The 27,135-nt window shown below is 31.6% G+C and overlaps 2 protein-coding genes across 2 annotated transcripts; both read left to right on the forward strand.

Annotated features, from left to right (window-relative positions):
- Positions 1 to 632: 632 nt before the first annotated feature.
- LOC139494467 (von Willebrand factor A domain-containing protein 7-like) lies at positions 633 to 12,679 on the forward strand. The gene is made up of 7 exons (XM_071282627.1): positions 633 to 837; positions 8,527 to 8,649; positions 9,816 to 9,977; positions 10,246 to 10,318; positions 10,909 to 10,991; positions 11,910 to 12,095; positions 12,618 to 12,679. Exons 1-7 carry the CDS (start codon positions 633 to 635, stop codon positions 12,677 to 12,679), a joined length of 894 nt encoding a protein of 297 aa, XP_071138728.1.
- LOC139495968 (hemicentin-1-like) lies at positions 11,956 to 25,708 on the forward strand. Its single transcript, XM_071284395.1, has 15 exons — positions 11,956 to 12,095; positions 12,618 to 12,836; positions 13,655 to 13,774; positions 14,110 to 14,277; positions 14,964 to 15,079; positions 15,620 to 15,779; positions 17,910 to 17,986; positions 18,437 to 18,590; positions 19,040 to 19,206; positions 20,984 to 21,095; positions 21,909 to 22,107; positions 23,437 to 23,506; positions 24,014 to 24,243; positions 24,750 to 24,897; positions 25,297 to 25,708. The coding sequence occupies exons 2-15, from the start codon at positions 12,725 to 12,727 to the stop codon at positions 25,576 to 25,578; spliced, it is 2,115 nt and encodes a 704-aa protein (XP_071140496.1). The 5' UTR covers positions 11,956 to 12,095; positions 12,618 to 12,724; the 3' UTR covers positions 25,579 to 25,708.
- The last annotated feature ends 1,427 nt before the right edge of the window (positions 25,709 to 27,135 follow it).

Below are 27,135 nucleotides of genomic sequence, written 5' to 3' on the forward strand. Positions count from 1 at the left end.
CCTCGAATGAGAGTAGCCCTTCAATTTTATGACTACACATAAAATGAGGGATCAATTTCATGTGATAAAAGCTTTTCGTTTGTTGTGAAAACCAATTCTTAGTACAAAAAGCCACATCAGTATTTTTCTTTTAAAGAAACTTTCCCTACGAACTATACTGGTATTATATAATCAAAACATGGCCATTAATTTTGTTATATTCCAGGACTTATATCTTCTTTATTATTTAAAAGTAAAGTGGCCCCCTCATTTAGAAAAGTTGTTAAAATACTTGCAATGAATATAGTTATGTTACTTGGCGAAAAAAATAATAAAGTGGCGAAAAATATATTGTTTTGGCGAAAGAGGTGGCGAAAAAAATAATTGACCCAGGGTAAACCCTGCAAGAGATGAATATATCATCGTGTAATTAGACTTCCTTGATATTCGATACTGTATGTTTAGTCACGTTTAAAAATACATATTCATGTAACCTAGCATATATACAATGAAATACACATTCCAGTCATTGAACAAGGAAGTGACAAAATTCTAAGTTAATTATAAATTCATAAAATATATTACCAATTTGCTGGATTTTTAGGAGAATATTTCAGATTTTAACAAGATTTAAGTACAACAACAGTAAAATGATGTATGTATTAGCTATATTGGCAGTCATCAGCAGTGTATCGGCATTTTATCCACGCCAACCACCTCCAGAAGATTGGAGAACAAAAACGCACTTTGATATAACTTTAATTGGTACATTACAGGCTATTTCAACCTACGTCTTCAAAAACAATATGACAAATGCAAAATCAGAATCATCAGCGTTAGACGAATTCTTTATAAACGGTATGATTATCAAATAATACTAACATTTTAATTTTTTTTAATGAATTTTAGATTCTAATTTAATATAATTCATCACCAAGTTCGTTTAAAAGATTTTAGTTTGCCGCAACTAAACTTACATGATGTTTAGTTTACAGTTTGAAATAGAAGAAATACCGACATAACTAGATAATACAATTAATTGTATAATTACTAACACAATTTTATAATAATCTTATTGTAATTTTTATTGTTATTTTAAAAATACATCAAATATCATTATTACAAATCTAATCTTGAACTATATCCTATTTTAGGATTGTTTTTGAATTTACGTGTGACGTCATATTTTTTCGACGATCTAGTCGGGTGACATACAATGTGTGGTACGGCTTACTGTTTTTATGTTCTGACCTAGGTTGTTTTACGTTTTCGTTTTTTTTCTGTGGTTAGTTACTACTTCAGTGTTGACATATATCAATTATATGGTCATTTTCATAAATTTACTGTTTCCAAAAGTATGAATTATTCTAATAATACGATTTTTTTTTATCCTAGGCAGATAACCGTAGCTGTATTTTGCACATTTTTTAAAAAAATTTTGAGTTATCAATGCTCTTCATCTTTGTTTGTTTTTCTTTACTATTTTGAGCTTAGCGTCGCTAATGAGTTGTAATGCTCTAATGTATTATTAATGTATGTATTTCTCTGTCCTTTATGTACATTTATTTATTTGTATTGTATTACTGTCCTGTAATGTTGTCATTTTAGTGTTATATTCAACATTGCAATAAAAGCGACAGGACAGGTTTGCCTAGGCACAAAACAGGTTCAACTACCATTTGTCCTTTAAATGTCCTGTACCAAGTCAGGAAAATGACTATTATTATCTTATAGTTGGTTTATGTGTGTGTTGCATTGTCATTTGATTTTTGTTGTACTTTAACGTTTCTGTGGTTTCGTTGTTTTCCTCTTATATTTTATGTGTTTCCGTCATTTTCAGTTTGTAACCCGGATTAGTTTTCTTGCAATCGATTTATGACTTTCGAACAGCGGTAAAGCTGATGTTGCCTTTCTTTTAATAACATTGTTAAACGTATGTACAGACCGACTCGGTAATCTAGTCGGAGATTACTTTTCCCAAGTGCGGGAGGTATTTATTTTGATCTCTGACCCAGTAATATCAAGACCGAAAACGATGTATTTAATGTTCCTTCATTTGACTCTATAGAAAGATGGGAGAAAGGGTACAGACTGGCCGGTTTGAAATCAGTCCATCGCGTCTGGATAAGGGTGACATGCTTTCATTACAGTTTGAACTTGGACTTTAGAACCAGTTTTTTTCATTTCAAGCATTTTTATTTGCATTCATGATAAAGGTTATTAAGAAAAAAAACTTAGGATTTTAATTTACGAGTTTAGAAATAATTCCTTCATGTCATGCTCTATGCTCATTTTAACATGGGTAGGCATTATATTTGTCGATATTTTACACTGAGCGTTAGCGATGTGTAAAATGTGGTCAAATATAATGCCTACCTATGTTAAAATGAGCATAGAGCATGACATGGAGGAAATATTTCGATTCTAATAGGACAAATACAGTATTTTTATAGGTCGAAGCGTACGAAATTATCGTAAAATTTTTGGTTGTTCCCGTTTCCTCCTCGAGGAGTGTGTGCATTGCATTTCATATTTGATAAGTTTAAAAGCTACAAGCAGGGTAAATATATGTTGTTTCATAAAAAAAAATATAATAAAAGTTTATGTTAGCTGCTTAAATGTATATATTTTAAAGGATAACGATGGAAATAACGTTAATATAAACAGTAAGTTCGTGCGCATGTGTCAAACATATGTTGTGCTCATTAGAACACGGCTTTGTTTACAAAGCGTAATAAGGACGTCATATTAGAATGATAATTTGGTTTGATTATCAATGCGACAACTCTCCAGCATATACCAAATGACATATAAAATTTAACAAGTAGAGTATACCGTTATCTAAAGGGGCACTAGCTGTCAAATTCATGGTCACCGATTTTACTCAAATTCTCATATTTGACTTATAACAATGTAAACAGTTATTCAAATTATAAAAAGTCTAAAAATAACAATATATCGGACATGGGTTCGATAATATGTAGCTTCGTGTCGTGTGTATTTCAGTCTACACGCCATCTTACTAACTGCCGAGTTCTTCTCTCCCACCGAAGACCTGCGATTGCCATTAAAGTGATATAAGCATAAATATAGCTATACGTAGATATCAGACTATAGCATTCGGATTGTTCTATGTCTGTTTGATTTCATATCATAGATAAGAATTATATGTTAATCATCGTTTTTATCTGTATGATAATGATTGTTTTTGTGAATCGAATCAGTTAATCAAATTATTTAGCTTTATCGCACTTTCAATGTTGACATTCTTTACGTTTTAATACTCGAACACGCACAATAAGAGCGGTATCCATCTTTGAGGTCAACCTATTTTTGAAAATCCCAACTTTCAGCCACAAACACAGGCTCGAAAATATTCTTATTTTGAATAATCCCATGTGCCTACTGTATTAGGATTGATTGAATGATTTATACGTTGATGCGAATATTAGAACATTTGAATAGCAAATTTACCTTTTTTTAAATGATAAATCCGAAATGTTGATAGTTCGATTTAATCGTAAAAACCAAACTCAAAGCTGAAATATAAAAATACCCTTAGTTTCTATCATCTTAAATATATCTTATTGCAATGAAATTTTATCAACACTTTTAAAATTTTAAAAATAACATGAATAAGTTATTTATTAATAGAAAAATACACATGCTTTTTTCTCCATTACATTTTTACAGCAAATTGTACAATTGTTTAGTTCAATTAAATACAAAAGTTTTCGAGCTTTACCTAAATATATTGACAATGTTAAGAAGGTCTATTATTCAGTGAGACAATTTTTACCTTTTTCAACTGGATTTAAATACTACATAATACTTTATAACTTCAGGCTTCGTGACTAACATTGATTGTAAAGGTTGTATGTAATTTCATCTATACTTACTATCCCATATGCATACAATATAAAACAAATAGGTTTATACGATTTATGAAAGAAATTTATGTTTTAAAATGTTTGCAATGGGGTATTTATTTATTGACTGGATTGTATATGGATTAATTGTCAGATATTTCAATCGACATATCTAATAAAAAATAATTGGTATCTTATTTCTTCAATACAGAGAATTATAATAGTATTTTATGTATAATTTAGTCACTAATTAATGAAAAAAAGTGACTTTGTAAACAATATTAATTGGGTTGGGTGAATTATGACACAAGGAACTTACATGTATATTGATATTTTTCAAATGATAAATTTTATCGTTTAGTATGCCATTAAAATCTACCTTTTGAGACTGTTCAAAAATATGTTGGTTCTGACAGTTTAATTTATGATTAATTTAAGTCTCTAATAAATTGTATATAATCATTCTTTTTCTCCTCGTTTGACCATTGACTCCTACGTAAAGTTTGCAACACCAAGTGTAGTTACACTTTGCGACTTAATCATTATACCGGAAACATTGACTTGGCAAAACAGTGTATTTTGAACACTTTTAAATTGATTGCCTATCAATTCCGTAATCGATTGATGAAAAATAGTTTATTTCCGATCAGAATTTTTAAAATGTTTTACTTTCTTGTTTACACTTCAGAAATTTCCTCTTTTTGCTTTCCTCATTGTGTAAATGCCGATCTATAGAACATTGTATGTACATTTATATAGTACTGTTTATCGATGTAAGTATATATTATAACATGCCCTTTTCCATATTGGCCCTGGTATCATCCCGAGACTCCAATATCGGCCTCGAGGCTTTAAAGACTTATTCTAACTTATTCTAACATGACAAACTTTTATCTTCAACCAGTATAGTCACATTATATATACGTTTAGCGCAAGCGCATAAATACACAAATTTAAACTAGCTGGTCTTCGTTACGCCCAACTTAAATATACAATAAGGCATTCTCAATTTTTTACATCAAAACCCACAGTTTGCATAGACCAGGAATTAGTTAAAATAAAGTAATTTCTATTCTATAACAAAATAAACAAATCAGTCCATTTCAATATACAATTATCGTGATAAATATTCCTGAAACGAAAATTCCGTGAAATGTTATCAACCAACGAAACAAGGTGACGTCACATGTGTGTTTCCGTAAACAAAAAATCAGATGTAATCACCGGGCGTTTTAAAGCTTTTTTTTCGACTCAGAGTTCAATGAAATAACATTTTTTTAATTTTTTATTACGGAAAACATAATATTACTAGTATATTTTTTATCGGGATAAAACGGAACAGCCAAAACAGTATTGTGTGTATAGGGCTTTAACGGTTAACAAAATTACCGAATATGTCCTATTAGAATCGAAATAATTTATGACAGCCATAAATTTGATTTGATTTATATTTCTTAAACAAAAACATTAAAATTACTCAATTAGTCAGGGATAACAAAAAAGACGTATGCAGAAGCAAGTTGCCAACATGTGTAATAATCATTCGTGTACAAAATTATTGTCATAGTTGTTAGGAAATATAAGATGTATGTTGCCACTGAGAAAGAAATAATATCACCACACATTTGAATATATTTCATTCCTAATCACCTATTATTTATGTTAATTTTTTTCTGTTACATAATCCTTTAATTGTCCAGAGAAATAACTTAATGCTTCCATCATTGTTATAGAATGTCATTTGTCGTTAAAACACTTACGAGACATAAAACTAACTCCTTTAATACATGTTATTGTAATATGATATCTATTTAAGTACGCACCACATCATAAGGTGTATAATTATTTGAATAAAGATTTTGTTTTATCTGTACAAGTGGATATACATTTTGTCTGGGTATAGCTACCTGTATATTTAAAAATTTCGATCTTAATATCAATACCTTTCGATCCTTTGTTATGGTTAATACACTTACATTCCGGTCGAAAAAAAAAATTCCCTTGAACTACTTAAAAGTCATTCGATTGGTATACCTGTTATACAACATGTACAAGGCATATCACTAAGGAGTGTTAAATACAATGTACATGATTAATATACAAAATTGACTCGGTCATACCATATATATACAGTCCACCAAAATTAAGCACCATTTATATATGATATCTTAAAATTTTTTATAAAAGTATTGCTAAATCGTATTGTTTGTTTTTTAATGATAACAATAAGCATACACAGTATTGTGTATATATTTGGTGCTATAATAAGTTCATTTAAACCTGTAAAACGGTTTTAATTAACCCAATCGTGGTCAGCGTGGAAAACAGGTTTGGGTACATCCAAAACTTTCCACTTTAAGTTACCTGCAAAGGTAAAATTGACACTTTTTAGCAAGTTTATCTGTGATGCAAAGACGTACGTTATCTGAAGCTGAACGATGGCAAGCTCTTGGCATGTCAACTGCAGATATGAGCACAAGAACCATTAGTAACAATGTTAACGTCAATCATACAGTCATCGTTCCACTTTTACGACGTCAAAGAGTCACAGGAAGTGTAAATGACAGACCTCGAAAACCGTCAATTCGTAGTGACAGATAGTTGATTAGCACCGCTAGGGCTCATCTGTTTATACCTGCAACTCAGTTTCGACAGGAATGGCCACCAGGAGAATGGACGAGTGTTCGACGTGTTATCCGTAGGCTCCATAATGGGAGCACGTAGAGTTATACGACGTCCACATCTGTTATTAAGTGGGCTTATGCACATCTTTTTGTAACATCCGAATTTGCGGAAAATTCACTGGTCTGGCGCAAGTCAATTTCTTTTACGACCCGTAGACTAGCGTATGCGCGTGGGGCGAGAGCGCAATACACCCCATAAGGAAAGGAACATTTTCCAACTCATGTATTTGGTTCAGGTGGTGTTACTGTGTTTTTCGTTGAATTTTAAACTTGATATGCATATCTTACAAGGGAATATGAATGGTCAGATTTACAGAGACTAAGTGCTACGTGACACTTTTGTTCCACATTTCGATGGCCATCCACTTGCTGATCGTCTCCTGTAAATGGACGATAATGCAAGATCGCACAGAGCAAGAATTGTGACAGCTTACAAGCAGTAAGAGTCGATTGACAGTATCTATTGGCCATCCATGTCTCCGGATATGAAGCCAATTGAGCATTTGTGGGATGCTTAACCGCCGGAACCCATCTTGTCAAAATCTCCAATCTACACATTACCGGGTTCTTGGACTTAATGCTATTCTAGTTGTGCGTATATTAAATGTTGTTAAACAATAAAATTTTGTGGCAAAGTGAAACTTTTTGGTTGCCCTAACACGTTGCAATTTTGACAGTATTTTAAACATAAATCAAGAGTACCAAAAGTTTAAAAACTGTTTTTAAACTTGATCTAAATTTTGTTTACGATTCATAATTTAACAAACGTAAAGCACTTGTTAGCTCACTTTTGATTTTTTTTTAGATTTAAAGGTGTGGCAAAATATCATAGATGTTAAATATAGGGTGGTGCTTAAATTTTGGCGGACTCTATAGTAGTCCCTGTTTTATTTCACTGACTTGTAAACAACTAAACCAGACGATCTGTAGCATAAATGTATCGACCCTTGTTGTGACTGATATAGCTGCGCATGCTTCATGCCATACGACAAAGGCCATTTCAAATATAAATTTTAATAGATTTCATGACACTACAGACTTTTAGGGATTCGAAACATACAGCATTTGTACAATGTGTTAACATTTCATGTTTATGGCATATATTGTCTTTTTGTTTTGGTTGACTGTTTACCTCGAGATACCACACTATCTTCAAATAAATAGTTTAATTAATTGAATTTTAAAACATTTTTTGCAATAATGTCAGTATCTTTACAATATGTCTCATAAAATTGAGAATGGAAATTGGTAATGTGTCAAAGAGACAACAACCCGACCATAAAGAAGACAACAGCCGAAGGCTATCAATGTGTCGTCAAAGCACCAAGAAAATCCCGTAACCGGAGTAAGTCCTCAGATGGACCCTAAATACAATTGAGTACTAGCTCAGTCACACTTAAATCCAAAACATATAACTAAACTAAAATTAAAAAAAAAACATACAAAGATAACAAACGCCAGAGGCTTCTGACTTCGCAATAATAATAAGGACAGTCGCAATAATGCAGCTGGGTTAAACATATTATGTGAAATAACAAACCTTCCCTTTACTTCTAGCCAATGTATAAACAAATATTCACAAAGCAATACACACTGACAGTAAAACTCAGTTTTTAAGAAATCCGAGTCCGATGTTAGAATAGGTATCAAAAGAGACTAGGCAAATTAACATTGATACATACATAAACAAACGACTTGTAGCAGTTACTGACATGCCACTTCAAGTCCTCAATATGCATGTTTTTTTTTTATAATGCATCTGTCAGTACAATTGTCAAAGTGTTGTTTAATTGATAACATTGTCCTTTATAAAACATTCAATAACATAAAAAATGAATTGTAACTTGTACATGTGTATATTTGGGTTTAATTTTGAAAGTTAGATAGTAGTCTTATTGGTAATCATCATATTCTTATTATTTATTTAGTGTTTATTGAAATTTCTCCTGCGACTTTATTGCGTTGTCTTTGTTGTATATTTGTTTGTATTTTAGATTACAATGGATGGACTGCAATGCTAACAACAATCAATACAGTTCGAGAAAGTGTGGCCGATACCCAGGAAAAGAAAAGAGGCATACCTTACGTACACTGTCATGCAGACCTGATCAAGTTAGGCAAGTTTTCAAAAAAATTCAAAATAGGATAATCATTAAACTAGCGGATAAATACATGTTCTTTTTTTCAAATGAACATTCAGTCACATAGTCTGCTTATAACATATTCAGACATTAACCAATAAACACTATTTCTGATAGTTTTTTTATCGGTAACTTTGAAAGCAACACTTAAGGTGGTCAGTATGCCGAAGGGAGATTACTCTTTAAAAATCATATGAACATTTGAATCACATACTATTCGAATACAGAATTCAAGTAGATAAATGATTACCATTAGTAGTCAACTTTTATATATACCTGACATTAAGTCTTTAAGTTATGTGGTTCAAAAATGATTTATTTATTTATCAACAAGCGAACAATTGAAATTATATATTTGTTTAATTGTATATCTGAATCCTATTTTGGTAATCTCGCCCAAGATGACACAATTCAAGTAACGTAATATTTAAAGCATTCTCATATATGCAGTTCATGCATGTTCTTTTGCATTTGCATTTTTTTGGTAAAGTTGCTAAAACTTCTAAAACAATGGAACTCCCACATTATGTTTACTTCCGATATCTTCAATTTCAGTGTTCATAATACAATTAATGTATTACTGATCGACATGCTTAATACAAGAGATTAACATATTTAATTAGGGTGAATTAAAAAAGTTAAAATATAAAGTTTTTGTTTCAATTAAAAATGGACTTTTTTATATTAATTTGATAGTTAAGTAATTTGACATGCTAAATGCATTTGTATCTAATAAACTTGACCAACTTTTTAATAATAGTCAGACCGTACGCGTACGGTCCGTTCGTATGAGTATTTTTAAAAAGTACGCATACGGTCCAAATACGCATACGGTCTGGAACATATACATTAAAAAATAGATCAATTTGATTTACTGAATTTAACTAAAAATATTAGAGTTTACTTTATTGATCTCAGTATTACGGACACTCACGTTGGACAGGTATTGACAATAGAAAGCGCCGTTAATGTTATCGTTTACATAGTATACATAGATCCCCATTTGAAACTGTCTAAGAAATGCATGATATTCAGTTTGATTCTCAGTTGAACTATTTTTTATTTTATGTTTATTCTAACATGTCGATAACTTTTCCAAACTATGCGTGGTTGATTACGGTATGCTTAACTTAACGTTTTAGCACATACCCACGTGATTGCTTGCAGAGACAAGTTATTAGCAAGAAAGGATGATATAAATGAATTACAGAAGCAAATTGGTGAATGTCTCTATACAATACAGTCTTTCTACAGCAATACAAACTGGGTTGAAATGTTTGGTAATATTCCATATCTAGATTTTGGTAAGTTGGTAAATCTATATTTTTTAAAACAAGGTGTGTTTACATGAGACACCTGATGTTGTTTATTTTTTAATTTTTATTTGAATATCGGAACTACATGCATTTAAGGAAACCGAATGTAAATATTTGAAAAAAGTTTTTTAATCATTTACTAATTTTAAATCTGTTTGACATTTCTACATGATGTACGAATGAACCGATTTTAGATGACATTGATCTCCAATAGGATTAACAACGTTTTTATAGTAATTTTTGTTTGATATTTTAGGGACTAAAGGAACACAGTTAATGCGTGTAGCCACATCTGACGAGGACACATGTCTTGATATGAAGAACTCTCTGTAAATACTAAAAAAAATATAATGTGTACAAAGATTATGTCCATAGTCAAATCGTCTTTCTATAACATCTGTTTTTAAATGTCAAGTCACTTTCGTGAAAAAATAATTTCAGGAGCAGGCGATGATCATATCACAAATTGTTCAAATTTAATAGTAAAAGTTAACCTCCATAAAGAAAATAAGTTGTTTGGTTAATTTAGATTTTCTAGAGTAAACTGTATTGCGTAAGAGTAACTAAACTAATCTAGAAAAAAAAGATATCAAATATTGTCTTTCTTCAAAACATATTATCAAAATATAAAAACGAACGCCGAGGAAAATTTTAAAAGGAAAGTCCCTTATTAAAAACGGGAAAATAAAAACTCAAAAACATGGATAACATCTGTCATATTCCTGACTTGTGAGGCATTTTCTTATGTGAAAATCGTGGATTAAACCCGGTTTTTAAGCTAGCTAAACCTCTCACTTGTATCACAGAAGCATAGTTTCTATTATATTGACAAAGATGTGTGAACATAACCCCAAAACATAATAGGTAAAAATGTTAAAATGGGGAACAACAGTCAACATTGAACATTGTATTTTTTTAGGGTTTCTTGTAAAGACAATGTGTTTGTAACAAATATGTTGACAAGTGGTTTTCATCATGGCAGAGCTAATCGGAAGCCAGCAAGTATGTTAATAACGATATATATTGTCCTATTGTATATCCCTTATTATTTGTAGAATACCAATTCTGATAGATTTCATGGTGATCGACGAATTCAAATGTCAAACGAAGTACTAATTTTCTATTGTCTTGTTTGCAGACCGTAGTAAAACTACGTTTTAAAAATCCACGGCAATTAGTATCCATGAATATTAATGAATCAACAATATGTCATTTGAATTTTTATGATAGGGCATCTGGTTTTAAACATTTTGTTTAGGTTAAAAAAAGGTGCTTCCAATTTGATAAAAAACAAATTCAATCATTGCGTTTGTCAGATTTCGTTTTGTTTTCAATGTTTTCAAAAAAAGGGCGTAATATACCAGAGGAACATTCAAAGTCATAGATCGAAAAAAACCGACACCCCCTGGCAAAAAATTGTTAACAAGACACAATATTGAAAACTAAAAACTAAAGCTAACCGGATAGCACGAACAGACGACTAACGGATGAAAATAAAAGTTGTTCGTTGACAAAGTTGGTATTTGTTAGGAGTCCATGTTGTGCTGACCAAATAAAAAGGACGCGTAACGAATGTATAACATACACAAGCCGGATATGCAATATACGAGAAACGTAAACGTTACAGAGAAAACGGATGTCGAACGTACATCCAACGGACGAGTACCGCATAAAATGGACACCTAACGGAAGCGTACCGGATAAAACGGATTAACAAGATTTACGGAAAAATTAAAAACGACGATAATTAAACATGTAAATTGCATAAATTGTCAAAAATGTTCCGTGTAACTGGTTTTGGTTTGTTCTTCAAAATGCCGCTTAAGGGTAGTGTATGGCTTGAATAAGAGCAGTGCGACGATCTGTGGTTTTAACAACTAAACCTCATCGTCTTATTCTTGTATACAATCACTTTAACAGGACCGCAAAATGCATTGAAAGGAAAGTGCAGTCATGGTGGCCTCAATGATGATAGTAGAAACCTTATAGCAAAGTGTGGGATTAACAAGGAAACAACAGTGGAAGCCTTATCTCCGCACTATCATCTACATGTCCAAGCATATGAAGCAGCTGTAGAAGCGACAAAACAATTCTTTATTGCTGAAGGTAATGCTATATTAATAATTATTAGAACCAATATGGATATTCTTTAGACAACTTGCAATATATCTATGTTATTTTAAATTTCTTAAGAATTTGCTGTTTTAAATAATTATTGGTTATATTTGTTATTTCGTTTCTTTATTACTGAAGGTAATGCTATATTAGTAAATTATTAGAACCAATATGGATATTTTTAAGACAACTTTCAATATATCTATGTTTTTTTATTAAAAAAGAATTCGCTGTTTTAAAAAAATATTGTTTATATTTGTCATTTCGTTACCGTAAAGACGTGTTCCGTGTTATCAGTATTGCTCATTGTGATTAATGTTTATAAAAGTCAACATCATGTACAACTGGCTAACGTTAGAGTTGTATATTGGTATATATAAAATAACATTCACCTGTTATTTGCACGTGCACAATCGGCGAATGAATAAAAAGATGGTCTCTGATGAAATCTGGCTGATTGAAATTCATATCCGTTCTTGTCTTGAATACTATTACTGTCAATTTTGTTTTCAGATACAGGAATTTTAAACATTCTTGGAGATGAGTTGTTCAAATCCCTATTTCAAATAAAATAACGTACACAAGTCTCGCTCGCCTTTGCTGTCGATTTTAGTGGATCAATGGGTGGCGATATTGCAGCTGTTAAAGAACAGATTATTCAGCTTGTAACAAGTACCATTGGATCAAACAATGAACCAGCAGATTATGTTTTGTCCTTGTTTAATGATCCAGGTAAAAGACAATAGTTTGCCTGTAGAAAAATGTCAATATATAAGATAGACAAGTGAATTTGCCTATCCGTTCGGAGATAATGGGAGTTCATCAGGTTTTTTTGTTGGGTTCCTTTCGCTAAGTATGTATAATGTTGTGTTTTATATACATTTGTTTGTCTGTTCATTTTTTCTTTTTCACCATGTTTTGTCAGTTCATAATCGACTAATGAATTTCAATGTCCCTTTGATTTGGTTAAGCCCTTTCTTCTTTGCCAATATAGACAACTCTAAAAGAGTATTCAGTTGTGTAGCTCTAAGTAAAATTACAGTTTTGGTTTGACAAATTTAATTATTCATTATGTATAACATGCATAATGGGCTAACACTATTTTGTTTTATATCTGTTGAACCATTGAACAAACCCTTCCCTGACTTAAGTAACCAATTGTCAAAACGATTACGGTCGAAAATCATGTTGTATCTATCAATATTTCATGCATTTACAAGACAGGATGACTCTTTATGTATGGATCTGAAAAAAGATCATTGACGCTATATACTCCAGGCACATTTAAGATGAATACTTACTTCGTCGTATGGTGTCGTCACTCAATTTGACGTCACGCTACATTTTTTTCTTGTTTACATACGATTGCGATGTCAGGATCATGTGATTGAATTTAGAATAATAATACTTTTAAATAAAAATTAAAATGAAGGATTTGTAACCAAAAGAACAACTGTCAAAAAAATTAGTAAACAGTTATCGTTACTCTTGACGATTATTAACACAAGAACATGCTAGTTTCATAAATTTGTGAATTCGTTTGCCTTCAGCTAGTCTTAATGAAGGATTCGTTTACACAAGTGGACAAGATATGATAGATAAAATTGCCACTATAGTCGTCAGTGGTGGTGACGATTGTCCTGAATTTGCAGCAGCTGGCATCTTAAAAGGTATTAGAAATTTGTTTCAATTTGAATATTTTAAGAAACATTAACATAACATAACATCACATGTACATCTAAACAAATGGATTTGAAAATGTATTATGTAGATTATAATATAAGTGTCGAGATAAAGTACTTAAGACTTTATGTATCTGATTAACACCCGTGGACACGAAAAAGTAAGAACAAGTAAAATAAATAAAAAGATTATGTCTTGTTTGGCTAAGTTTTGTTTGTATGCCAGTTTATACTCCAGTACTTCCTTAAAAGATTGATTCTTTTGTTTTGTATGATTTTCCTCTTTGTTAAAAATACATATGTTTTTCTTTTTTATATATTAGCCATTGAACTGTCAAAACAAAGATCGACTGTACTTGTTTTTACGGACGCTGACGCTAAAGATTCTGACAGGCTCCAGGAAGTAACAGATGCAGCTCTGGCAAAAAATATTCCGATTACATCTGTGTTGTCGAGTCAGTGTGCATCAAGAAAACGACGTGACACACTCGGTATACTTAAATCCATTTCAGTTTATAATTCTATTTGTTTAGGTTAATAATAAGCTTAAAAATTGTATTTAAAAATATACTCATCAGATTATATTATGAAAACAAATTGAAGTGTCAATAAGTTTGTAACATCATAATGGGTGAAATAATTTTCCATAATTCACTATACAACCATATCATATGATTACATAAAAACAAATGCTTAAACTACATGTACGTAACAAAAAACGACATAAACGCTATTTCCAGCTAGAAAATTGAAATTGAAAATATTTGTATTTAATGTTTTTTAGTCGACAGATATATATGATTCATTATTCAACTTAAATACAAACTGATTTTTTTTTATAAATATGGTGAAGATTTTCTACCAAAACATAGATTATCTTAGATGTATTTGGCTAAACCTTCTAGAAAATTTATGTTCTACTTCCTCTTCTTCCTCTTTCTTTTGTTTGCTGTTTTAAATGTTTGATTTGAGCGTCACTTGCGAGACCGTTGTAGACAATTAAAAAAACAACGAAATGAAAAACAATACATTTAAAATCCGTGTAAGTACAACGTATTGTGAGTTTTTTTTATACACATTTTTATATATTTTTATCATATTTAAATGCATTGAGTTTGAAAACATTGACCTGACATCCAAAGATTATCTTATATCATGAGATCTTGCAATTTTACAGTTCGAAAAAGACGTGAAACGCAACTTTTCTACCAAAGTCTTTCTCAATCAACTGGTGGGACAGTATATAACACAGATAAAGAAAATTTTGGTTCAGTTTTAACTGAAGTTGTCAAGGTATCTATTTTTTTTTCTTCAAAATTTAAAGGCTGTAAATACAAAAGGACATATTTGAACCTCAAAAGTAGTAAACAACAAGACAACCGATAAACAGAAAAAATATGCAAACAAAACGACGAAAACCACTATACAACGAAGGAGCTGGTACAGGATTAGCAGAGTAAGCAGGTCTAGATCACTAGTGCTACCGCTATTTTTCTCATAAATTTAAGGGAATTAGAAAAAAACCGTTGTTTAAAATGTATCTACTAAAGTAATGGCCAATATAACAGATGTGCTCTGGAACTTTTAGAAATTATTTAAGGAGATACTTTATATATAGATATATTTTACATGATGTATGCTACTCATTTTGGGGTATCAGTTTTTTGTTTGCGTTTAAAATTATCATACGTTTAACTTTGCTTTCAATTTAAGACTTTTACCGATAAATCAAAAGCAATACATTGGTTGAATCTCTATTGATTGTGAACGTTAACACTGCGATGAATTCTGAATCGCTCTAGACAAATTGATCAAAACTATTCATCCTCACAGATCGTTTTTCCTACATCAGAGGTACTAATAGAGACATATGAATGGAAAGACAATGAAGTTGGACACAAACATATAAATGTTGATGGTTCAATTCAGCTCCTGAAAATCAGTATTAAAGGAGGTTCAGACGAACGCGATATTGACTTCCACTATACAAATGGTATTATTTATTTTATGTATAAATAAGCTCTCAAACAATGCCTGTTTCAATTAGATAATTATTTTTTCAGTTCTTTCTTGTTATTTTAACTCACGTTCTGGCCAACTACATGTCGTCAGTTCCATGTACATATATTATATATATATAAAAGATGTGAAATGATTGCCATTGAGACACCTCTCCATAAGATACTAAATGAAACATAAATTAACAACAATAGGTTATCAATGTTACCGCACGTCCTTCGAAAATCATCAAAGCGCATACTGCATAGTCAGCTATAAAAAAACAACGAAATGAAAAACATTAATCAATTTAAACGAGAAAACTACCGGCCGATTTTATATACAATAAATGAACGAAAACCAAATATGTAACACATCTGCAAACGACAACTACTGATTTACAGGCTCCTGACTTGAAACAGGCACATACAGACAGAGTGTGGCGGAACTAAACATGTTATCACAATCCCAACCCTCCCCTTACCTGGGACAGTGTAGTAATAGTACAACATAAGCAAAAACCTATACAAATCTGTTGAACAAGGCTTAACTCATCAGATGAATACAAATAGAAATATGTCAAATTTATAGAGTATAAAATCCCATCTGCATGATACTTCAATAACTTATCATTACAGGAGATAATAAAAGCACACATAAGTAGAAACTATCATGGGCAATGTTTCGTACTGTAAATACAGGATACGAAAATGGGTAAACAGGTGTTATCATTTGTGCATACATATATCTGTTTAGGCTAGGTTAACTCTGCCGATCAGATCAACACGATTTATCCGATTGTCCTAATTTCCACGACCAAGTTCAACCAAATTCTTGATCGGGCCTGTTTACGACATCTAGCCGACCGCCATCCGACTATACACGACCTTAACTCGACAATTCACGACCCCATCCCGACAACACAATGAATACTTATTCAATAATTCCGATCAATTCACGATCTTTTTTCGACTAGCTAGACCAAATCAACCTTTTCGCGATCTCAGTCTGATCGTGACCAGACAAGATCGACCTGTTCGTAGGGATAATACGAAAGATAACTAAGTCGTCAGCAGTCTAATAATGAATGTTATTGCTCAATAACATTCATATTTGAAAAATCCGCCGGTGCCAAAATTACAGGATATGTCTCCCTTCCGGAACATCTGAGTTCATTCCAGTTTTTTTAGGTTATGTTTTGCTAAGTGTTTAGTTATCTATGTTATGTGGCTTGCTCTTTGTCTTCTCGTCGGGTTTCTTTTATTGCTATGGCTGTGTCGCTTTGTTTTCGACCTTTGAGCTCAATTTTTCCGTTGGTGTCTTTTGTCTTTCTTTTATAATGTTATCCCTCCTTGCAAAAGTAAGGACACGTACTGTACATAGAGCAATTTTTGTACAGGTTAATACGATGTTGCCAATATAGTTTTGCGGAGTCAGAGTTATGAGAGGTTATCAGATCTGCACACACTTTTAGAGAATCGTGAAGCAGTCATATGTTCTCGTGTATGAGCGAAAAGGGATCGACGAGATATCGAGTGTGGTCGCGAAGGGATCGGGTATTGGTCGAGTTGGTCTGGCATAACATAAATATAGAAGTCGCAGTTATCTGGAAGCGATCGAATATTGGTCGAGTTAATCTGTAAATGATCGGATATAAGTCGAGCAAAGGTCGAAATGATCGAGTACTGATCGGTAAATTTTTTGCATTCCGACCACATTCGATCTCAACACGATCCGTTCCCGGTCAATTCGACCGCTACTCGACGAATTCTCGATCTCTTCTTGAGTGACTTGCTTCTCGGTCTTTACTCAATTGTTTTTGACATGTCAAAAACTCTCGGGTAAAAAGTCAGATCGATGAAGAGTAAGGAAGACTATCCCGAACATCCTTGTCGATTGAGTCAGACCAGTCTCCCGATCACGTAATTTGTCTTTATCGGGCTTGATCGAGTTGATCTGATCGGAAGTGTGAACCTAGCTTACTTGTTTATTACATTTTTATAGATATTTCTGAAATGAAAATGACGTAAAACTAGAACTAAGAACACACTTAAGTTATTCATTGAATACAATATTAATAAGACTGATACACTAATATTAAAACAACAGCCTGTTATTTATTCAGGTACTGCTCTCTCCTTACCCTCAACAGGAGCTTCCAGAGTAATAGCAAGTAATAATGAGGTTATAATTTCCATACAAGTAAGTAGTAGCGTAATATTTGATACGGTAGTGTGTATAAGTGATTCATACATATATAGTTTATCGGTGTGTAACAGTCGATTGTTTGCTTGATATTGTTAGGGTACCAGTGTTGTGTTATCCTTCACCTGTATATTGAACAGGTTGTATCGAGCTATTATATTGACGTTTGTTTTTGGTTCGTTTTGAAATTACATTGATCAACATTAAAATTCATGGGTGTTCATGTGATAGTACACATTTTAATTATGCTAACCTCTCTTAATAAACACGTTTACTTTTGTTGAAACATCTCCTTTGTGTGAAAACAGTAGTTAAATTATTCTTTGCTGTTTTTTTTTAAACACATATATAATAGATAACAAATCTACAACCACTTTTTTTAAACCAAGTCAACACGTGTATATGAATGTCACATTAACATTTTTTAAGTCTACTCTTTTCTTTTAGAACCTTACACATGGCGCTTATTTTCTACACAAAAACATTAACCACGCATATGTTATAAACATAACAGCACAAAGCTCGATCAAAGTGGTAGACGGCATGTATGAGAAATCAACCAGCGGGTCCCTTGTCACCCTACACGGGTCTCCAGTATCAGGTAAGTTTTGTCAATAATGTTTTGATTAAATACCAAAATATGACCTTTAAATGTTTAATGTATTTTTTTTGTCTGTCTATGCGTTGCACATTAATTTTTAAATAAAGAAAACAATGAAAAACAAATCGTTAAAGAAGATTGTTTGACACTTGCTTAACGGGTACATGTATACAGTTATTATTGTTGGATTTTTGTTGCACACTCTTGTTTCTGCACGTATGTAGTATATAAACATCACATTAAAATTGTCACTCTTTTGAGGCACTTTTTTGTATTTACCTTTATCGGGAACACTAAAAGCCGAATATTTGAAAGTCAGGGATATATAAGAACCTAAACAGTTGAAAACCCACATTACCAAAAAGATATGAAAATCTCTCTATAAAATAAGAACAAAATTGATAAATTGAAACGAAAGTATTACATTTATGAGTTTTATCAAAATTTAGGGAATAATTACACCTACTTCGTTGTGGTGTTCAATATGGTAAATGGTACGTGTAACAACCTGTACATGGTTAACTCGTCTGGATATATTATGTCATCATACAAACCTGATAGCAGATCTTCAGAATATGACATGCTTTGCTCAACAGATATAGTTATTCCTGACTATGTAAGTAATCAGATTGTCACTAAGTTCAACATTACAATATTAAGTGCCAGTCTTTGTAAGAATCAGGCAATTTAGGTAAAAATTAAAACATGATAAGAAAAAACCCACCGAGCTAATCATGCTATTTAATTCTAACCATCATCCTGAGTTAAAAATTATTAGTCTTTCGTTTGTGTGTGTCTAGTAATGTCAAATAACTTGGTTAGGCAATTGGTTAGAATGATAGAAAATTACAGAGTTATCTCCCCTTATTCGTTAATTTCTAGTGCATTTCAACCAAATTGTATCTTCTATTACCAGAACAGAAAATGAAAATGAATGTTATTTTTGTGCATAACTACATATTATGAACTGAAATCAATGTCAAATTGGTGGTTTTTTTTTGTCATGTTTTCACCACTGCCTGGTTCTTAGGCAGACTGGCTTTTAAGTAGTTGAATTAACTTGAAAGTAATTTAAAAAAACCTAAAATATCACACTCCAAGGGAAATAAGGGAAAGTTTATAAAAACAACAAAAGCTCAAACACACCACACACGTATGTATATCAAGTACAAAAATTAATTAACGAGCATACACATATTACCTAATATTACATTTGGCATATCGAGCCTGCCTAATGAACGAGAGAACGAGGCAAATAACCAACTTCTCAGATTAGATAAGTAAAGGGAACATATATCGGTAGAGAGAAAACAAATCTGGGTTTCAAACTTAAACCGAGGGAAACACATCGACTATAAGAAAGAAACAATGGATCAACAGAAATACTGAAGAGCCATTCAAAACCAACGCCAACCTACATAGAAACCTCGGTTTATTTTTAGCCAAAACTCCCGCTTATGAGGTAATGTTTAAAATACCGCTACAGTAACATTACGTTACAGGAATACATTTTAAATAAAAACAAGAACACTCAGAACAGATAAATACATTGGAGTAAATGATATAATAGAACATTTAAAAATGGAAAATAATCAGTGAAGAGTAGAGGTTTGTACTGTTATTTTAACATGTTTAAGCAAATACACCTCAACAATTTCTAGACCTAAACTTCTTTCTTAACCCGATTTTTTGGTTCATGACTCTTTTGCTACGGCCTTTTAAAGTCCATAATTTTGATTATTTTTTGCCATTTTTCATCATTTTTTACCGTGACAAAATCACACTTTCATAATTAAAATTTCGTTCCTACTTTCAATAAAGATGAAGTGGGCAATCGGAATAAAATTAACTTAAAAAACTATAGGTAGGTGTTAAGATAAGATAGTTTTATTATATTTTAATGATTTTCGTGTCAAATTTACCATGCTGTCAATTTTGTAAATTTGTGATGTGTCACTGTTTTAAGAACAAAATGCATATTATTAAAACTTCTTTATTGTAAACATGGTAAATGATAAAAAAAATATATTTTAGAAATTTTATTAAAAGTGATATGGGATGTACAAGTTTCTGGTAAATTTTTTTTCACAAAATATTGTCAAAAAGACTAAAAAATCTGATTGTAAATACAAAAATTTAGGTCTGATTATGATATGTATTAACGTTATTGCTATTTTTTACCTGTTTCACATGTTTTAGAAATAATTCCAGAACGAGATTTCAACGAGACTGAAACTTCACAAGTATGCATCCTCAATAGCACACATTGTTAATTGCATTTCCATGCAACATAACAAACAAAATTTATAACAACCATAAGTATGTTGACATTTGCAACTCGAATTATACGGTTATATATATTAAAGATTACCCAACTCTTCTATATCAAATAGGCTTTCCAAATGAAGCTAAACGTCTCAAATGTACTTGGGGATCCTGTAGTGAGAACAGCACGCTCAGTATACAGACCAACTAGTGTGGAATTAAACGTTATAGCATCTTCAGGTTATAAAAAATATATATATCATTTTATTTTTTTAAATTCAGGAAAAATGATGGCTGGAAAAATTAAAATAAATAAAAGAATATGTTGAACTATTAAGATATATAAAAAGAAATTAGATTTTATCTTTTAAAAAGAAAATGAAATTTATCAAATATAATTCAGCTATAGGTGCAACCGAGGATTAATACACGTACTCTTTCATATGGACATGAGTGGATATTGCATCACTATGAAAGTCGAAACAAAGACAACTGGTTCAATTATCAACTGAGTTTTGAAATCGATATGCACAACATACATGTACTTTGATATACTAGAGGGAAATAAACAATTAAGAATATAGGTGTTACAATAAATTATTTGGAAATTTTTTGTTTCGTAGTTCCGTGCTTCCATTTGATGTCTATAAAAACCCATAAAATATATCCTGCATTATACCTTTGTAACAACGTTGGGAATATTGTGCTAAGCACATAGGTCTACAACATAACGTTGCATTCACGTCATTCTAAGACGTTGTCACAACAATAAACTAATTGTGTCACAGCATTATTACGACGTTGATTTTTTTGAAGGGTATGCATTGCGTATGCACCATTTGTAAAGGGTGGAGTTTATGTATAAACTTAAAATAATATATGAGTTAGTGTTGTTTTAACCTTTCAAATGCCACATTTCTAAAGAATAGCAGTTATTTAATCATTACTTTTTCAAAAGTTGAGCATGATATAATTGTCAACAGTGATATTCGTCATTTACAAATACTTTTTGTGGTACTTACACTTAGTCAATTATTCCAATTTATATTCTAGACGACGTTCCAATAGGTAATGAACGAGTTGTAACATATGAAGTTACAAATACTGGTGCCAATATTGATAACTACATTGTGCAGATATCGGATGACCATTCATATGTTTTGGCGCCAGATTCAATGAACCATACGCTAGGTTCTGGAGAAAAGACTGATGGAAATTTTACCCTACTTCCAAACTCTACAACTGGAATGTTGTATGTAATTTTTATAAAGAAAGAAATTATATGTATTATATTTTAAATCAAATAAATTTATAAGACATACCTGCTCTATAGCTGACATTTCTGTAAATATCTACAATACAATTTCCCATAGGAACTCCCTTTACTAAAACTGTACAATTTTGTCACGGCTAAAACTTTATAAATTTTACTCTGAAGTTTAAAAAAAATATATCTTAGAAATGAAAAGTTTATATGCAATTCTATCTTTTTCAAAGGTGAAAATATAGGGCTGTGTAGCATATTTTCAACATTTATATGATCCGAACTTCTAAGAGTATAAACAAACACTAAAATGCTTTAGTATCCTAATCTTGACTTTAGGGTTGCAATTTAGATTAGAACAACATGAATATGCGTATTTACTGTTAACATTCCTAAGTGAGGTCGCTGCGATATGAAACATATAGATCATATCTGAATCCAGTACGTAAACATAATTAATCATATTATATATCTACCCGAAGAAGGCGTGGTTTGCGAAACAGCTGTTTTTACAAAGTGCAACTCAAAACTAGCGTTTTGTTATCTCAATGGTCATATATACTGGTGACTAGACTAAGCAACATACAATAACGTGTAATGAATGACATTGTGCATCAATTCAGGATATAAAGTCTGTACACGACACTTATAAACTCAGTATGTGTTACGAAGGTTTAAGTGGACTGTTGCATATTTTATTACTTTGATAAACGCAATGTTATGCTTATTGCAAATTGTCTCATTGCAATTTTGAATAGAGGAATAACAATTGAAATCGCCATTCATTTCTGTGCTAATAAAAATTAAGATCTATTTTAACGTGTGTCCTCATGTGAATATATCGAGATGATAGATACTACATTTATATAATTGAATATAAAATTCTCATATGAGACAGTTCTGACGTCGAATATTTACAATTATGTAATCTTTGTCTTTTGAAGATATATTAGGTGTTTTCTTTAACAGCACAGAGGGAATTTGCCGACTTTGAACGAACATTGCGTTTATATTGATATTATATTTCTCGATGTTTATACACCTTCTGAATTAACGAGGTTAAACGTATAAACACTCTGAATATGTATAGAGTATCTGTCGATATTAAGCAACCAATATATGATCAGGTTTGTCAGAATAGATGAGTTGAATATGCGGCTTATGTTTCTGTTTTGTGTAGTTTAAATAATATAGCATATGTCGCGAAAATGTCTCGCTTTACGGTAATGCCAGAGACAAAACTTTTGAAATCTAACTTTTTTTTATTTGACAATTCGTATAATACGTCTAATGGAATATTTTTATTTTCCTTTAAAGTAAATATACTGTTGCAGTATTTGTGAATTCTTCAGCGGAAGTCAAGCAGACCATTTCAAGAACACTAATAGTAAGTTTTTTTTAAAAACTAAAGTCTATATTTTTACTCATAATACTTACACATATTTGACTCTGAGAATTTCTGATATAAACCTTGAAATATATGTAATGCAGACGCGACAGTTTTGCCTTAGAAAAATGAAAATACAAAATGATCAACATTTTTACAGTCGAACTTAGATTTTGTTTTGTGTAAGCCAAGCTTTTTGATATAGATATAAGTCTAAGTTTGACTTGTTTAAACACGATATTATTTGTTTTTGAACCCAAGGTTCACATTTTTCTTTCTTTAGCTGCCAGGTAGATCACACTGTCAAAAATGACAATCGCATGAAATTCAAAACAGACCCAGTAAGTGGTAGTTCGTCATAAATGTATGCCGAGTCAAAGTTATAACTTATAGATCATGAACCCATATATACATATAAGCATGACTAATTGAATAAATACACACGCATTAGGGTTAATCTAGTCCCATTGTTCACGGTACCTTGACATACATTTGATATCAATTTAGGTAACTGACATTCAAAGACCTAACTGCAATGTACTGATGAAAAGTGGTGAATGTAATGTATCATCACTCAATACTGCAAATTGTTCTAAATATACTTGGAGTGCAAAGGCAGAAGTTACTTTTAAGGAAACACAGCTTGAAAGTCTATCGTCTACCATTGGCAACACTAGCATGTTACAATATACTAATATATCTGGTCGTATGGAAGGTCCTGTTGCGGTCAACATAAGGTTTGGTTATTATATAAGACATTAGTAATAAAACAATGCAATGATGGGAAGTACAAATCAATCAGATACATATATATTATTACATATACATACTAAGTTTAAAACGTGTTCATTTTACAAAGTCGCATAAAATAGTTCGTACATACGTCAACTAAAAAGTTGAAAAGTAACTGAAACAATTCTAAATATATCTATTCAAAATTTTTGTTTAAAGCACCACCATATTTTGTAGATATTAAAACGAATAACTGGTATCAATGTTTAATGATTGTAACCGAAAAAAATCAGTTTACTTATATCGGAATCATTTCTAAATGGCTAATAAAACGGTAAAAGGGATAAATCGTGATATCTGTAAATGAATACATATACCTAAACAATAACAGATTTTGATTACTCATACCAAAATAACTTTTAACCATTTTACAAAGCTACATTGTGTTCAGGAAAGTAATACATCGACTCCATCTTTCTGCAACATTTGATTTGATTTTTTTCATTTACAGCGGCGATTGTTGTAACCCGTCACTATCCATCAGTGCTGTTGATGTTGATGGGTATATTTCACAGTGTCATTTTGAGTTGTCTAATGGTTTACCGGTACAATCTGTCGAACCAATAATTGAGCAGGTCATTCACCCAATACTAAATACGGTAAGTAATTTGTTCAGGAAGGGCTTATTTGAACTTTTGACGAAATAAATAGTTTAAGGAAAAATAATTGGTCACCCGTATGCTAAAATAACTTGAGAATAAATGCAATACTTGATTTTACTAAGAATTTCTTGTCAACAACATATAACCATGTCATTAATTTACTTTGGAATTCAATATTTAGGTTAATACTTTATAAGACAAAAAAAGGCTTATTTGTATCAAAAAAAGTTGTCAAAACGTTCGGGACACATTAAGGGACAAACTTAAGTTGGGGTTACATGAAATATTTAGCATGATTTTTGTAAGACTAACGGATGGGACAGTATGAATTAATTGGCGAAAAACTTTAGTAGTATTAGTAGAAATGAAGAACAGCTATATCTTTTCTTATTTCAGAATATCTTCAGCAAGACGTTTGCAGTAATTGTAGCTGTTAGTGTATGCTTCGTTGTTCTGTGTATTGTTATATTTGCTGGAGTAATAACGTATAAATATTTCGGCCAAACGAAAACAATGAAAGCAAACCATGTCAATTCGACGACGCGCGCTCAAAACAGAACAAGGCAAAAAGTTGAAAACAAACCAAAGATTAATGGCCAAAACAGACCATATTCGTTTGAAAATAGACTTGTTAGATGTAAAGATAGACACAATGATTCATATATTGAATGGTATTAACAAAGATGTATATCGTATCTTTGGTAATTCTGAGTCATCGTAAATATTCAATGGAACTTTCCCAGGTAGCAGTTTGATATTAAAACAATGTATCGCAAGACACAATGTATACTCAAAGAGTAATTATAAGTTGATATAAAGAGAAATTACTTATTTTCTAGATATTCAAATATTAACTTATCATTTCTGTACCTTTTTCTATAATGCATGTGTTTGTAAAAGGATATAACAATAGATATAGGTGTGAGTGCCAATGAGACAACTCTCCATCCAAATAACAATTAAAAAAAGTAAACTATTATAGGTCAATGTACGGCCAATGTACGGCTTTCAACACTTGCACGGAGCCTTGGCTCACACCGAACAACAAGCTATAAGGATTTACAATAACTAATTAGTTTTGCAATATGTGAAATTACTTTCTAGTTGCTGTTACGTACGTGCAATTTAGGAAAGACCTGTTTTAACTCTTTAATCTATAAATAATAGAAAAGATGGTATCTGCTAGTGGATGACTACTCTGCTGCATGAACAAATTTAGTCAAAAATAGGCATATATAGTCTAGAAGCAATGCGCGTTCTACTAAATGTAGAATGTGTTGTAAAATTTTATTGTTAAACTGATAGTGTGATAATAATTTTTTCAAAATATAGAAATGAAATTGAGAAGGAAATGGGGAATGTCTCAAAGAGACAACAACCCGATCAGAGAGCAAATACCAGTCTTATATAGAAAAAATTTTTTTTTTAGAAAACAATGCATGGTCTTATAGTTATTTTCTTGATGCATAACATGGTGAAGAAGATCCTTTATATATGACTCAACTTATTTGAAGGAAATAGCAGTTTCATAATATTCATAATGGTGGAAATACTTGTTCATAATTAGTACTTACCAAAAGATTTAATCCAAAATATATGAAAGCATCAATCTTCCTAAATCCAACAGTCAAGTCAACAGAAGAATACATTGAGAATGGAAATGGAGAAAGAATTTATTGAGAATGGAAATGGAGAATGTGTCAAAGAGACAACGACGGAGACGTCCTTCAGCTGGCCCCTAAACAAATACATATACTAGTTCAGTGATAATGAACGCTATACTCAACTCCAAATTGTACACAAGAAACTAAAATTAAAAATAATACAGACTAACAAAGGCCAGAGGCTCCTAACTTGGGACAGGCGAAAAAATGCGGCGGGTTTAAACATGTTTATGAGATCTCAACCCTCCCCTATACCTCTAGCCAATGAAGAAAAGTAAACGCATAACAATACGCACATTAAAATTCAGTTCAAGAGAAGTCCGAGTCTGATGTCAGAAGATGTAACCAAAGAAAATTATCAAAATGATAATAATACATACATAACATCAGACTACTAGCAGTTAACTGACATGCCAGCTCCAAACTTCAATTAAACTGATTGAAATATTAAGTCTTTATCATCTGAATATCAGACACAATCCTTCCCGTGATGGGTTTAGTATCATACCATCATAACATATATGAGAAGAACATAACCCATGTCATGCCTACAACTGGTTTTTTAAATGAA

Source organism: Mytilus edulis, chromosome 11, assembly GCF_963676685.1.
Source record: "Mytilus edulis chromosome 11, xbMytEdul2.2, whole genome shotgun sequence".
Classification (NCBI taxonomy): domain Eukaryota; kingdom Metazoa; phylum Mollusca; class Bivalvia; order Mytilida; family Mytilidae; genus Mytilus; species Mytilus edulis.

What these genes read in the sequence shown, in the direction of transcription:
- LOC139495968 (XM_071284395.1), top strand. Translation starts at nt 12,725, where the DNA reads ATGGGTGGCGATATTGCAGCTGTTAAAGAACAGATTATTCAGCTTGTA. An exon ending in TTTTAACTGAAGTTGTCAAG is followed by an intron (nt 15,080 to 15,619) that starts GTATCTATTTTT and finishes TCATCCTCACAG; the next exon opens with ATCGTTTTTCCTACATCAGA. An exon ending in AGGTTATAATTTCCATACAA is followed by an intron (nt 17,987 to 18,436) that starts GTAAGTAGTAGC and finishes CTTTTCTTTTAG; the next exon opens with AACCTTACACATGGCGCTTA.
- LOC139494467 (XM_071282627.1), top strand. Translation starts at nt 633, where the DNA reads ATGTATGTATTAGCTATATTGGCAGTCATCAGCAGTGTATCGGCATTT. An exon ending in AGACGAATTCTTTATAAACG is followed by an intron (nt 838 to 8,526) that starts GTATGATTATCA and finishes TTTGTATTTTAG; the next exon opens with ATTACAATGGATGGACTGCA. An exon ending in CTTGATATGAAGAACTCTCT is followed by an intron (nt 10,319 to 10,908) that starts GTAAATACTAAA and finishes GTATTTTTTTAG; the next exon opens with GGTTTCTTGTAAAGACAATG.